Genomic DNA, 16,261 nt, shown 5'->3' on the forward strand with positions numbered 1-16,261 from the left:
CAATGGGGGCGATGGGGACTGGTCACCTTGCTCAGGGTGACCTGTCAGGATTTGAACTGGTTACCAAAGTTCCTTTTGCACAAGGCCATGGGCTACCACAGTAACAATAAAAAATAAGAATAAAAAAACTGAATTTAGCAGGGATGGAGTCAAACTGAAGACTGGACTTAGATTTTGGAAGCCATTTTATATAAATCAATACATTTTTTCTGTCTCTATAAAAGATATTCTTATTGTTATTATCATATATTAAAGAAATATATTAGATGTAACAAAAACTCATGCCTTAGGGAAATGCATAAAATGTGTAACTGTGTGTGATTCTTTTCTAATTGCTCTCAAAGCTGATCATTTGTATTCAGCTCCACACAATCCTCTAACATGACATTCAGCAAAGGCTCCTCTGATGGAACGGGGGGAGGAAGAAAGAAAACGTCTTTACGCTTTGGAAACACAACAAAAGAGAAACATGCTCACACAGCTGGAACTTGCTCATCTCCATACGAGCGACTACAGGTGCAGTCACGTAAAAAAAAAAAATAGAACGTGAAGACGACTTATGTGAAGCTTCACCAGAGAGATGAATCATTCAACCTGCCCATCGACAGTGTGTAGACCGAACAACAGGGTGATAAAAAAGACACACACACACTCTCACTGAGAGACGCATGTAATCGTTTGCTGAAAATGAAATCACACATATCATCCTTTCAGCTGGAGGAGAGAGAAAGAAAGGAGGAGGAGGAGGGAGCTGTATTTTTCTTTGCAGCAGCAACAGTTGGCCGTCTGTCGAAGAGTTAGCTGCAGTACACACACACACACACACACACACACACATACACGCACTGGCCAATTGGAGACAGAGGAGATGGATGGTAGAGCCTGACAAGAAGACAAGGTGACAGAGAGAAAAGCCACACAGCTGGAGGAGAGATGCCTGGCAACTGGTGGTAAAGACCGAATAAGAAGAGGAAAGAAGTTGAAGAGGTAAACGCATGAGGACACCGATGGGATGGAGACATCACTTACTGGAGTCGTCAGAGTCGTATGCCTCCACGTCAGGCTCCTCATCCCTCTTGGCGGCCTGTATGGAGGCGGCGGCGGCGGCCGGGGTGGCCGAGGCGGCCGAGGCTCCGGCACAAGCCCGATCCGGGGTGTCCTCATTGGGTCTCTCACTTTCAGCAGGAGCTGCTGCTGCTGCTGTGGTGGAGGAGGAGGTGGAGAGGGCAGAGCGCAGGGGCCCGGCGTGGCCCGCTTGGAGGGGCACAGCAGGGGGGAGGCCCCTCGGGTAACGGGGGAAGTAGTCCGAGATCTGCTTGATGGGCTGGATGGGGCCGGGGCACACGTCAATGGCCATGTGCTCCTGGATGCTGATGGTGGGTTTCGCGCCTTTGCGTTGTGTCATGCATGCGGTCCAGCCTGGAGCCCACTCCCAAAAACCAGGAAAAGAAGTTAAAAAAAATCTAATTAAAATGTACAAAAAAAATAAAAAATTTAAAGATCACAAGCAGACCCACCCCCCCGATGGTCCTGGGTGGGTGCTGGGTCCAGGTGAGCTGTGGATGTCACCAGACCAGTCTACATGGACATGTGGTCTGCTGCTGCTGCTGCTGCTGCTTCTGCTTCTGCTGCTGCGTCTCCCAGTGTTGTCCTCAGACCCAGACCATGCTGTCTGACTGCCTCACACACACACACCCACACACACATGCACACACTACTCTACCTACCCCCCCTCCTGCTCTCTCCTCTTCCTCTGCACCTCTACACTTGTGTGCCCACGTATGTGCTGCCTGTCTGAGGGAGAGCAGAGAGAGTGAGTGAGGGAGAGAGAGAGAGAGAGGGATTAGAGAAGGAAGGAGGGAGGGATCAGCTGATGTCACTGCCTAGCAACCGAGTGGTAAACAGGAACCTGTTGGCTGAGGTGCTTAATTATGATATTAACCCCATCCATCTGTCGGCGGGTGGGAAGACGGACCGCGGCGCCAGACGCACGCACGTGCAAGTGGGCGTCCTTTAGAGTGTGCGTGTGCACATGTGTGTGCTTTAATACTGTGGATGTTATGTGTTTTCTAATTCACAGCCGGGATGTTTTTGTGTTTTCACCTCAGTTCTTTCCAACGTGCAAAGTCAAAAACGTAAAAAGAAGGGGGCACCCGGAATAAAATCTCTCCCCCAGGGCCACCAAACAGCTAAGGACACACCTGCCTTGCAGAGACACTATAAAAGGTGAGTATGGGTTTAATTCATTCATTCATTTTCTACCACTTTATCCTCTACTTGAGGGTCACGGGGAACTGGAGCCAATCCCAGCAGAGGACAAAGGGTGGGGTCACATCCTGGTCTTAATCTGGAACCTCCTTGCCGTTTGGCAACAATGCTAGCCACTACTCCGCTGTGTGACACAACAAGATGGGTGTCACTTGAGTTTAATTAATCGTTAAAACCTTTATTTATAATCTCATTGAGACACAGTTAAAAGTCAAATTTTAGTCCGACTACGACAATAATTCGGTTTGTGTCGTACATTTGTGTAGTACATTATCACAAGCTTTTTACAGACTCCTCCCACCCTGACCCCCAACACACACAGACAGTAACATCCAGATGATGAGGGTTTCAACAAATAACAAAAATCACAGACTGTAGCTTTAATTTCAACACTGACATCACTTTGTACATTCTGAACGGACAATGCACAAACAATTTGTTATTTATTTTATTGTGTTATTGTGTCATTTACGAGTGGGGGAGGTTTGTTTCAGAGTAGGAGCCCCTGAAGTTCCTTGAAACACCCCTGCTGATGTAAACAAATTGCCAAATCAATTTTCTGTACGTTTTCAAAAATACAGATTAAATTTATTTTGATTGTGTTTTCCATTTGCCTTTATGTTATATGAATAATAATCGATTGCTTAACTGTTACAGTTTCATGTATCGCAGTGAAAATCTGGATTATGAAACTGTATTTCCGGCTAGCGTTGTACATTTCATTAGCTGTTGTGTGGATGTAGCACTTTCACACGCTCGTACAGTTAAGAAATCTATTTTAATCACATTACTGTCAATGACTTCTGGATAAAAGATCTGAGAAATAAGATCAACAGGTTTAAATGTGAAGCTGTAAATATTATGTTAAGTTGCCTAAATTGATTTTTCCCCTGCTCTTTAAGTGCACTTTTCCCTGTTCCGTACACTGAATAATAGAGCGACTCTCAGAGTCTCAGGAGCCTCTCTGTGCAGATCCACTAAAGAAACCTCCACCTGTGCTGTGAGCAGATGATGCAGCTCCCTCTTGTGTCTGCCTGTGGCAACAAGTCACAGCTTTGAGGGGGGAATTGAAATTCAGAGGCTGCACATGCTGAAGCAGGTGGCCTGATTAGTTTTGTAAGATAAATTGACACGAGATGATGAAGACCCCCGATGAACTCTGAGCTCCTGCAGGAGGTGCAGCCATTTTCTCCCCTCACCACCCATGCCGCCCGTCAGTCTGTTGACTCTGAGCACATCAGAGACGAGCAGCAGATGCTTAACATCGCTGCCGCCTCGGAAGAGACTCTACCTCCTAACAGGTGGTTTCAATTATGTCCGATAACTTCTTGGCGACGTCTCCGTGGGATACACGCTGAGGATTCATACCTACCTGTTATCATCAGTCATTCATGAAATCCAAATTAAAATCCAGAGGCTTCATCAGATCGTGTAGGCTGTGGATATTAAAAGGGATAATTCTGGTTTCATTTAAGCGGGGTTATTTGAGGTAAAGGCACCTGCGTGCGAGACGTGGCTGCCAGTAGGGATGTAAGTCACAGATTTTAGATAGATAGATAGATACTTTATTCATCTCACAGAGGAATTCACAAGCCAAGTTCCAATTTTAGCCACATTTCAAAAGGTTCACCTTATACAATATGTTTGCTTAAGTCTAAAATAACTGAAAACTGGACTTTTTTGTCTGTTTTTTTTAAAAAAAATGCTTGCTCCCCATACCAAATCCCATAGAGAAAATCACTAATTTTTACATCACAGCAAACAGCAGCTGTTGATCCACTGCTGCCTCCTTTAGTATATTTAAACATGTTATTTTGTGACTTTAGTGTTTAAAATCCTTGGTTCTGGTGTACTTAAGTCACTCATACTTACCAAATACAGCATCAGTGGGCCAGCAGCTCCTGTGTCCCTGTGAGCTAAAAACAGTGATTTTCTCTATGGGATTTGAGGTTTACAGTTTATGAAGTTCAAATTATGAAATAGTTTTTTCTTTTGGAAAAAGCTGTCAAATGGTGAAACATGTTCTTAAGATTGTGCAGTGTACTGGTAAAAATATAATCACAGCTTTATTATGAGTTGTATGATTTATTATGAGTATACAAAGTGCCTGTATGTGTGAGTGTGGGTATGTTCACACATACTGAACAGGAGCTTCAGCACGGCCATCTTTGTTTGTTAACATTGCACCGAGAAAGCGAAAGTGTGGGACTGTGGGATATTTAAAGTTCGCCCTCTCCTAATCCCCCAGACGCGCCGAGGCAATTATCTGAAATAATCAGCGCGAGCAGACAACAGTAAACACAAGTGGAGCAACCAGGTAGCGCTTTCTTTGAAAACAGTAAAACTAATAAATCCCGAGCATCAGCTGACTAACAAGTAGCAACCGGCACCGTGACAATTCTGAGCTGCACCTCCTTCCAGAGTCACATTATGGGGAATTTCGTGGATTTAGGATTTCCTCTTGAAGCTGAAAGAGACAGAAAATGCAGGGACTCATCTCCGTCATTCTGAGGTTGATATTTGCTTCCAAAAGCATGTTTTTTTCTAAATATTTGCCACCAGGGTGTTTCTTTTAGAGACTGGCCTCAACAGATTATTTGTCCAAGTGATCCTGTAGTCTAGTGACGGCTTTACAGACGTAATCTTAAAGTCAACAAATGTATTCGGTCTTGTTTAGACTGCAGCAAAAATCAGATTTGTAAGCATATTTGATTACAATCTGATCGTTCTGTCCAAAAGTTTAATTTAGTGCAAATGATCAGATCTAATCTCAGTGTGTCCATATTGACATAACATTGTCTTGTCTTCCACATGGATTTCTGTAGTTACAGGCTATGCCCCCTGGATTTATTTATTTTTTTTATAGTTTTTTTTTTTTTTTTCTTTTTTTTACCACAGACTGTAACATCCAGATGTGATGAGGGTGATGCACAAACTTAAGATATTATAGGTCGTAACTTTCCATTTGTAGTAACCGTGTTATCATTTAATTTGAGAGTGGGGGGAGTTTGTTTCAGTGTTGGAGCCCTTGAAGATCCTTGAAACACCCCTGCTAACGTTACATTGCCAAATCAAATTTTCTATTGTTGTTTTTACATAAACACAGATAAAATTTGCCATTTGCCCTTTTGTTATATGAATAGTAATCAATTGTTTACTTGTTTCAACATTAATGTAAAATCTGGATTATAAAACCGTAAAATTAAAAAAAATGGACGACAGAATTCTGTGCATGTTTCTGTCCCAAATTATTTTGTGAAGCCATGGCGCAAACTTTCTTCTGAGTTTTAAACTATTGTCTTCCACTGTGTTGATCTTTTTATGCTCCTCCAACTTCTATCTCTCTGGATCTACGTCCTTGTTGTTGCAGTACGTTTACATGCACAGTTTAATCAAACTAAGGCCGTAGTCCAACACTTTGAGATCCTAAAATCCTATCAGAGATAAAATCCAATCAGAATCGCAGTTGAAACCACCTCCATGTGGTTTGAATCAGCTTTGGAAAAAACAGATTTCAAATTTCATTTTTTTTTTGTATAAAACCTGTGAGAATACAAACAAAAACCGACAACTGCTGTTTATTTTTGCATATAAATGCTTGTAATTATTTATTATTGAGGCAAAGTTTTTTACAATCTTTCCATTTACAATCAATTTCTATATCTAAGATTTGTATAAACACCTGTGCACTCACAGGTGCAGATGTTTGAGTTGATGAAGAGATCACTGATCTCTGATTGGCTCCTGCGGCTGACTGGACTGCAGCTGCTCTGTGGGCAGAGTTTTCTGACGTGATTCCAGAAAGCGTTATGGACAATAATAATGCCGAACTGTCCGGTGTCCAGGGAAGGAAACAAAAGGACAGAAGAGGAGGAGGAGAAACGAGACAAAGACACAGGTACAGTAAAGATAATGTGGTGACATTTTTTGTCTGTTGCATGAGTCATCAAGCAGAGTGTGGTCTTAATTTAACTTAACACCTCCTCAACCTCACATCACATGCTTCAGGTGGTTTGTAAGTCATTCTTGTTAATGCAGTACTAAACAAACACCACTAGAGGTCTCTGTAAAATCCCTTTTTAAAAATATATTTATTGTGTGCAATTAACTGCAGAATGTGCACTTAAAACCCTACTTGTAATTTGTTGAGTCAATACGGGTTTATTAAATATCATATTTTGTGCAGTGCCTTATTTATTTTATATTTATATTATTTTTATTGCTATTATTTTGTGAGAGGCTACTTTTGCATCATAAATATGTTTAGATTGTGAACTATTTATTGTTCCACATCAAAAGAAACACTTTTATTTTGAAATTCTGTGAAATACCATCTTAAATATTATAATTTCGATGTATTTACTTGTAGAGTATAGTATAAACACCAACACTTCCTCAGTCAGGTCTGACAGTTTTGCTTGACAGAGCCTGCAAATAAATAATTATTCCTCATTTCTGTTCACAAAGACCAAACATGGGCAGAAGAGGCAGAAACAAGTGTACGTAATACAATGAATCCTATAATGTTCCTTTCAAACCAAGCAGCAGATAAGTTCTAAGAAGACTTCATGGTTAGAAAATGAATCCAAACCTTTACTGAAAAACATTCTTTTTGTCATAACTGAATAATTCACCGCTCAAACACGACTCCCTGCAGCAAGTCCATTACTTTGTATATTCAGCATGGTATTATTATTATCATGATAATATTCAGCCTATATTCCAGCTCTGCCTGTGTGTGTGTGTATGTCTATCTCCTGACCACAGCTGTGTCCTTCATCATTAACTCGTGAAACGTATCTGCAAACACAGAGAGTCTTGACTTCTCCCTCTGCTTAATAACACACGCTGTTATCTTACTGGACTCCCACAAGCAGCTTTGAACACAACTGAGACCTAAAGCAGTCCTTGTTAACGCTGTTGTTATCCAGCGGGCGTGTAAACATAAACAATCTCCTCTCAAATTGGATGCCATGTCTGGAGAAATCCTGATTAATGGCCTCTTTAACAAGCACTCCTCGGAGGCTGCGTCACTCTCTGTCACCCAGGAATTCAGCGTAAATGAGAGCGTCGAGGGGACGACTGACCTTTTCCATTAAACCCGTTCATAACGGTTGAAGTTTAATGACGGCTGAAATCAACACACACAAACATAGACAAACTCCTGTGACCGCGACACCACTCTGTGGAGAAGTTTCCGTTCTGATAAGACTTAATAAAATATTTGATCTGTAGATAATACGGTAATATACTGTCAAACCATATACATATGTGTGCTCACCCTGTTATCTCTGGCACCCCCCTGTGGTTCATAACTTCAAGATATTTGGTTTGTAAATAAATTTGGTATACTTGTTTATACAATATATTAAATTGCTTGTTATGTCACACCAAGAAAAAGGTTCTTTATTTCCCTTTCAAAATGAACACATTCAGTAATTTATGTTGGCTTTTTTTGTACTGAGCAAAGACAAACACAAGGTGAGTGACAGCTGTCAAAAAAAACACAGCTTTCTAGTCTGTTAACAAAACACTAACCTCACCTTACTGTTACAACCAGGCCTAGAGGAAAACCTGATTACAACATGAATAATGGGTCTCTCCTTCTCAACTCCCAAGAAAACCACCAGCAAACAAAACATTTTAAAGGTTTATTAAAATCAAATACAACATGCGTGCTGGCAGTGAGTGGTTTGAGGAAGTCCGCTGCAGCTGGAATGTTCAGGCCTCTTAATCGGATTCCCTCCGTGCAGGACCAATCAGCTCCCAGGATCCACCCTAGACTGACGCACACAGGTCAGTCACTCAAAGATGCACACCTGCAATCCATCTCACACTCACATGCAGACACATACACACAGGGAAAAAAGCAGTCACGACCCTGGGGTCGTAACACCTCCCCCCCTTAAAAGAGAACATTTCTCCCCCTAACAAATGTTCGATACAACCAAAATGCTATCTCCAAAAGAAAAAGAAAGCTACAGAACATCCAAGATATGAACTACATTCACACCATTTGCTACATGAGTGGGTGCCACTCCCACAAGGTAACAAAATGGCTACCACCATGAGGTAAAAACATCACAAGACCAATTAAATTTTGTGCTTTGCCACAACAGTAACAAGTGTCCCACACAAAGCAGAGTGAAACAGCCACAAAGCAAGTGGGACAAACCAAAGTCGCTACCACAGTAACACAAAACCCAACAAAAGTGAACTGACACAACCACAGCACAAAATGGACACTGGTCATCGACCAAAAGTTACTGAAATGAGTCAAACAGACTAAGCTGGAGAGTCAACTCCACCACATGAAGATCTACTGATCTACGGAGAGACATCATCCCACTCAAAAATCACAATGCACACAATAAATACAACAGTAACAAACCACAATTTACTGTAAACGTGTAACGGCTAACAAAGTGCTCAAAATATAACACTATCACAGTAAAATAAAAAGCCACTAACCATACACACTAAATACACCAAATTCACCTCATAGACGTTGAGATCTGGACCAATTCCAGTCAACCTATCCAGGTGTCTGAGCCCAGACGAGCCCCCATTTATGTTACAACCCGGCTCATTTTGGAGAGCAGTAACATAACTGGACTTGTTTAGGGTAAAGTCAGAAATTTAATTAAATAATGAGTGTGCACTTGCACTAGGAAAACATAAAAGGAGGCTGTACAGGTGCTGACAAATAACTAAAACAAAGTAACTTCAGATAAATGAAAGCTATTTAGCTCTGAGCAAAAAAAAAAGAACACTAAAGAACAAAAGGTGGCTTACAAAGATACACAGACAAACCAAACATACAGCTATTCTGCAAAAGAACAGTCTCAAAACAAAATGTACTCTCTACTCAAAGATTCTGAAACACTGACAAGAACCACTCAGACAGGAAAAACTAGGCAAACACACTCTCTCGACATACTCTTAAACACAGAAAGGCAAACTGATCACTGACTCACAGCTGCCCTAAACTGAGGGCACACAAGCTATTTGTGTTGCGGCTGGGGTTGATTGAGGAGTCTTGATTGGTGGACTTGGTCGAATCACAGCCACACCAATCACAGACGACAGGAAGCAGGAAGTAGACCGCCTCTGAAGGAAAGACCAATCCTCAACAGGGAATCACACAGCTGGATCTGCATGCCTGGAAGAATCACTCATAGAAACAATACAAGTTATATGTATTGTGGGGGAGGAGAGGCTCAGTGGCTCAGTGGTTAAGACCGGTATTCTGTGTGCAAAATATATCATGGTTGCAATGGTCGCAAGTTCCATTCCACCCCTGCTTGATTGTGTTCAATTCCATTCAAAGTCACTTTGGATAATAGTGTGTGCCAAATGCCAACATTACTTTAATCTACAACATGTTTAATGCTCCTGAGTTTTTGGCACTTTGAAAACTTTGCTCATTCCCCCCTGAAACCAAATTCCACAAAGAAAATCAGTGATTTTAGGAGGATTTGGATTTCAGGAGCTGTTGATTCACAGCTGCCTCTATCTGTAAGTTTGACTGTCTTCATTTTTTCTTATTTCTGTGTTTGTAATTCTTTGTTCAGATTCACCTCAGTGACACAACGGTACCAGACGAGCAGCTCCTGGGTTCCTGCAAGCTAAAAATGGCAATTTCCTCTATGGACTTTGGTGTGGGAGCGTGAGCGTACAAACTTAAGTTAGCAGTCAGAAAATGCTGACTCATGGTAAGATAAAGTACTGAACTTATTCTTATGATACTGTCGTCCATGCTCGAGTGGATTTTATTGAGTGAACCTTTTTGTTAAGCGGCTAAAAATCTGTTTTGCATCCATGTTTTAAAAGTTTTCACCTGATGGTAAAAATAAATTTTAACTCTGTTTTCACAAAAGCATTGAGAAATCCATGTTTAATAACATCTACATCTCTCATTAATGCACACCATACACTCAAGGTTGAAGTTAAAAGGCCCTAAAGGCAAAAAAGAAAACACCAAGTTGTAACATTATAAACAGTCGTCCTTGTCCTCCATTTCACATGCTGTGCTGCCAGTAAAAGTGTGCGTCACAGCTTCTCTCTGTCTGCACTTATTTATGATGATTCGTAATAAAGGAAAGGACGGTGACGGAGTAACTCAATAAAGCTGTGATTCATCCTGCTTTATTGAGCTGTCTGCCAAACTCTGCCCTCTGGTGGTGACAGTACAGAGCTGCAGCTTCAGTCAGCATTCACAGGAGGGAAGGGGTTAGTGGATGAGTGTTTCTCAGAAAACTGAATGAATGAATGTAACATTAGTGACCAGGTGATTTTTTTGGCGTTGTCATGGACACATTTGTACGGTGGCCCTGGAGTGCCTACAACATTAAGAAAACACAAACAACTTTACTTGTGTTTTTGTAATGTTGTGGTGTTTGTCACTCCCAGGCCACCGTAAATTTGACATAATGACGTAGCATATTAAACTGGATATAAAAAAGGCTTGTTATGAAAAGCAAAGACTTTAAGCTTGTTCTTTTTTTCCCATTAATTAATGACCTTTTTCATCCTGGCAGCTCTCACCATCGTCACCATCTGTCCATCTGTCAAGAGGCTGAAAAAGCAGCTGGAACAAACTGGAAAAAAAGGTTTCTCCTCCATTTATTCTCCTCATTTTAAAAACCTCTTTCACATGACTTTTAGCTGAGTTTTAATTATTTATTTCCCAACCACTTCAAACATTTATCTTGTTTTTACACTAATTTGACATTTATACCACCCTAACAATGATCCATTAGGGGATCCATTAGAGTGCTCACACTTTTTTCTTCTGAATTTTTGGGACCCTAAACGTTGGCGAAAATAGATGAAATAATGTTTTATAAAAGTAAGGGGCATATGTAAAAGTGTTGTGAAATGGCACCCCCCCCAAAAGGTGAAACACGTTTGGACAAGGCCGAAACTAAGTTGCACCACAAAAATTGGTAGAAACGTGTCATTGTCCAAGATGTCCATGGCCTCAATTCAACAGGAAGTTTGCCATTTTGAATTTAGCACTTAGTTGCACATTTATTAAATGACCACACTCACTGAGCACGTTAATTGTACTAACATAAAAAAAATGTATCACTTTGTACGAGACACATCAAAGATGAAAGGTTGTCAAAGCATCTCGCATCTTTGGAATTTTGGCGTATTTCGACCGTTCGCCTGTAACTTCGCCGTACATTCAGCGATCTGCTTAAAACTTCATACGTGACAGAAAACATCAGCACACACACACACAAAATATTGTTATAATGGATTTTTTAATGGATTTCAATGGTACATATTTGCATATTTGAAGACACTCTGCAGTGTCCTTCATGTTTCATTGAGGATGTTTGGTGTGGATCTGTGTTCACTCCCAGTGAGAAAACTGGGAGAGAAAGTGTGATTTGTGAAACACATGATAAATATTGTTGACTTGGTACATTCCACTCCTCCCCTCTGTGTCGACCTATTTGGAATGTTCCACTTCCGGAGCTTCTTCCAAGCGTCGACAGGAACAGGGAGAGGACAAGGAGCAGCGGACATGTGGACAACCGTGTGGTAACTGCTGTTTAAAAATGATGCACACATTTATTAGATGTTCTGTTGACGCTCTGTTCACGCCTGCTGTTAACGTCCGACCTGAGCGATCCGATCACAGGTGTTCAGATTACACCTGCTACGGCTAATGTGACGTCACTGCTCCGCAGTAAACACCCGTTCAAATATGAACTTTTCTAGTATAGTATGTCATCAAAAACGTTAAATTATGAACTGTCCAAACATGACATCAACAAGAAATGTCAATAGACCATGAAAGCTGTTAAGAATGAGTATCTAGTCTGGCCAGGATGAGGCTGTTAAGTGGGGAAAAAAGTTGCTGCCGCTAATGTGACGTCACTGCTCCACAGCAAACACACGATCACCGTCGAACCATATACGTGTGTTTTCAAAAAACGTCATTATATATGGCCAAATTATTTCAACATAAACTGACCAATTATAAACTGTCCAAAATGTCCTAGTATAAAAAGTTAAAATATGAACTCTCTAAAAGTGTCCTAGTATAGTATGTCGTAAAAAAAAAAATATATTATTTAGTAAACTGTCCAATTATAAACTGTCAAAAATGTACAACAATGTCCAAATATAGTATTTCAACATAAACTGTCCAATTATAAACTGTCTAAAATTGTCCCAGTATAGTCAACTGTCCAAAATGTCAAACAATGTCCTAGTATGTCAACAGAAAATGTTAATATACCATTAGAACTGTTAGGAATGAGTATCTAGTCTGGCCAGTAGGGGGCAGGTTAAGTAACAAAAAAGGAGCAGTGGTTTAGTAGAATTTCTAAATAAAAGTGTCCGTGTTGATATGATATGAACCAATATAATTGACAATAAAAACGTTTTAATGTATTTTACTCACATTTATTCACTCATTTTCTGCAATGACCACATTTGAACACTCTCAACTGGATACTACTTTGTCCCACCATGTCTCATGACTGAAGACCTTCAAACAGCTGCAGTTAAAGGCACAGTTCATGTGTTTTCAAGCATGGTTAAATGAGGTCATTATCATCACAATTTAGGGCAATAAGAAAAAAACAAACAAGCCATGACTTGACAGTGAAGAGTAAGAAGAGGCTTTCAGCAGTGCTGTCACTAAATACATCAGCATCCTCTGTTAAATATTGAGATTTTACAAATGTTTTCAGGATTTTTTTGTAACTAATCTACATCTTTGTTTGGACCAGGACCAGGACCAGGACCATGTGCCGGCAGGAGCAGGAGGACCTGGAGGAGGACGCGGAGGAGCAGCGCCGACAGGTGTGTGGTAGCTGCTGCTTAAAAATGATCCACACATGTATTGGATGTTCTGTTGACGCTCTGTTCACACCTGCTGTTAACATCCGACCTGAGTGATCCCATCAGATTACACCTGCTACTGCTAATGCTAATGTGACGTCACTGCTCCATATGCAAACACACACCTTTCATTTCAAGAGTCTTCACATACAAATTATGTCCTTTTTTATGTTTGAAAGACAAAGAATCCAGGAAATGTTAATGTTATTCATTTCAAACCAGGAAATGACGATTCTCAAACGTCTTTTTATTATTATCCACAAACCAAAAATGATTCAGTTTTAATTCTTTCTTTGTTATAAGGAACAAAGAAACTGGAAAATGTTCAACATTTGTAATGAAAAAAAACAATTCACTCATTATTAAAGTATTTGACAATTCATTGAGTAATCATTTAATAATGCAGTAATTGTTGCATCCCTACTTGTTTTATATTTTCATACAAAAAAAATCATCAGAGACACCATGATACGTTTTAACGCCATATTTGCCAAATCATATATTGCGATACACTGACACAACAGTGCTAGTGAAAGTGAGCACTTGGCACCATCTAGTGGACCGAAATGTTCATTCATTTCGTTATTTTTAATGCCAATCACCAAAAAAAGTTTGACGGTTTTTTTTATTTCACTGGATTTGTTCCCTCCACTACTACTAATACTTCAAACAGAGTCACATCCTGTGTGCAACCATAGCAACCACAACAACATTAGCTGGACGTAAAGTTGCACTCTTGTATAGACGCACATTTGTCGCCGCTTTCACGTCAGACACACTGGAGACGCATCGGAGACTCGTTGCATTCACACTTCTCTTTAATGTTGTCACAATGTGTCTGCGACCACCTCCCGTAGTGCTTTGGCAGATCAGATAACAGTCTCAACATTTTTTGTTCTTTTCTAGAACAAAGAAATCATTAAAACTCAATCATTTTTGCTTTGTGGACAAAACAACACATTTGACAACATCTTCATTTACACCTTTAAAAAACACTCAGCAACATTTTTGCACATTTTATGACTCTTTCACCTGTCATTGCATCACCTCACACGGACCACGTTAACAGCACTTGTCAACAGAGCTTCTGTTCAATGTGTGCACATGATTTGTTCCATTGTTAACAGGTGAAAACTATGGACCAGTCAAAGTGGAAACATTCAATCAATAAATACACCGTTAAATAATGACTCAAATGTGCCATTCATTCATTCAAATTGGAATGATATACATGTATGTCTTATTAAATGTGCTATTCATTCATTCAAATACCAATTCATTTGATGTAAAAAAAACCCATATACAATGACTTGACTATTGAATGAATGATGTCATGGTCCTGTGTTGCAGTGCACTTTGACACATCAAATCAATTCCTCATGCACTGCAACACAGGACCATGACATCATTCATTCAATAGTCAAGTCATTCTACATGTTTTACATCAAATTGGTATTTGAATGAATTAATGCCACATTTAATAAGACATTTATGCATTTCATTTCAATTTCAATGAATGAATTTGAGTCATTATTTCATGGTGTATTTATTGATTGAATTTTGACACTTTGACTCCTCCATACTTTTCACCTGTTAACAATGGAACAAATCATGTGCACACATTAATCACACAGAAGTCTCATTCATGTGTTTATCATTTTTAAGCAGCAGTTACTGGACACCTGGGCCCCAACTGTGTGGTCAACAGTCCAGAGAGTGGACCCCTGTCAATTTTTTTTTGTGTTTTTATGTTTTTTTTGGGGATTTCTTTGGGAAAAAATGTGAAATAAAATGGCATAACCCCCTGGTGTTATCTGTGTGGAAAGCCGGGGGAGCACAGCCCAGCCCCAACCCCCCACTACTACAATGGCAGTGGGAGCGCGCGTAGCGCGGCCCCGGCGCCGGGGCCAGGCATTCGGAGCGTGCTGGATTTGAACCAGCCACGGCCGGACTGGCACAACCTTGCGGTTGCTGACAGATCCACCACGCCACGAACCCTTCTGACAGTTTGACAAGCTCCGGGCGTTTTTCACTCTTCACTGTGGCTGTGGAAACTTGAAACATAAAGGAATTGAACCGTCAACGTCAGGATTCACAGACAGCGCGCTAAACAGCTGAGCTATCTGTTCACACTCTTTTCCTCAGGTTTTCTCACATCTATTCACTCTCTGTGTTGAAAATTGTGCTTAAAAGGTCGCCTCGCCTAAGATTCGAACCCCTGATCTCAGCAACTCCAGCTTTTGATGTAACCACGTGAGCTATTTGTCCTCAAATAGAATTTTTTTAACGTTGGATATCTTTCAATAACATATGACCCAAAAACGCCCAAAAACACCACACTGATGAAGTATTTAAGAATGTCTGTGCAAGATGTTGGGCCACACGGCTGGTGTAGTGGTTAGCGCTCTTGCCTTTGAAACAAGAAGACCTGGGTTCGAGACCCAGTCGGAACAAGCATCTCTCTCCATGAAGCTTTTCATGTTGCGTGGCTTTTCTCCGGGTTCTACGGCTTCCTCCCACAGTCCATCAGTCGTCCACCACTTTGTCCTCCACTGGAGGGACACAGTGCCAAGCGCAGCTGTCATAGGGTGATAGGACTCTTCACCAGTCCATTCAAAACATGCAACGCAGTGATGATGAAAGTTTCCACTTAAACATTCACATCATGTAAGATTCGAACCCCCAACCATAGGAACGCCAGACCGTGTCTGAACCATGTGAGCTACTTGTCTTAGTTTGCTTCTCCCCACAATTTGGAAGTCTTTCAATAATAGAACCCACGACCGAAAAAAACGTCAGACTGATGGAATATTTAAGAACGTTTGTCCACGGAGCTGGACAAGGTGGTTGGTGTAGTGGTTAGTGCTCTTGCCTTTGAAACAAGAAGACCTGGGTTCGAGACCCAGTCGCAACAAGCATCTTTCTCCATGGAGCTTTTCATGTTCTGTGTGGCTTTTCTCCAAGTTCCTCTCACAGTCCATCAGTCGTCTCCCACTTTGTCCTCCACTGGAGGGACACAGTGCCAAGCTCAGCTGTCATAGGGTCATAGGCGGGGTTCAACCTGCACTGTTCGCCAGTCCATTCAAAACATGCAACACAGTCATGAGGCAAATTTCCACTCAGACAT

The 16,261-nt window shown here is 40.9% G+C and overlaps 1 protein-coding gene and 1 long non-coding RNA gene across 4 annotated transcripts in view; one reads left to right on the forward strand and one right to left on the reverse strand.

Moving 5' to 3' along the window:
* Positions 1-1,802, reverse strand: part of doc2b (double C2-like domains, beta) — a 120,199-nt gene extending 118,397 nt beyond the window's left edge. For 2 of the 3 annotated variants that reach the window (XM_044041324.1, XM_044041322.1), the window contains exon 1: positions 1,030-1,802. In XM_044041324.1, coding sequence (XP_043897259.1) covers positions 1,030-1,405 — 376 coding nt within the window. In that variant the 5' untranslated portion in view covers positions 1,406-1,802. The remainder of the gene's footprint in view (positions 1-1,029) is intronic. The other variant, XM_044041323.1, reaches the window with a different exon arrangement.
* A 6,120-nt stretch (positions 1,803-7,922) lies between these two features.
* On the forward strand, positions 7,923-10,404 carry LOC122779195. The gene is made up of 3 exons (XR_006361524.1): positions 7,923-8,064; positions 9,843-9,983; positions 10,369-10,404. It is a non-coding gene; the product is annotated as an uncharacterized LOC122779195 (long non-coding RNA).
* Positions 10,405-16,261: the final 5,857 nt, after the last annotated feature.

This window comes from Solea senegalensis, linkage group LG13 (genome assembly GCF_019176455.1).
Source record: "Solea senegalensis isolate Sse05_10M linkage group LG13, IFAPA_SoseM_1, whole genome shotgun sequence".
In the NCBI taxonomy this organism is placed as follows: Eukaryota; Metazoa; Chordata; class Actinopteri; order Pleuronectiformes; family Soleidae; genus Solea; species Solea senegalensis.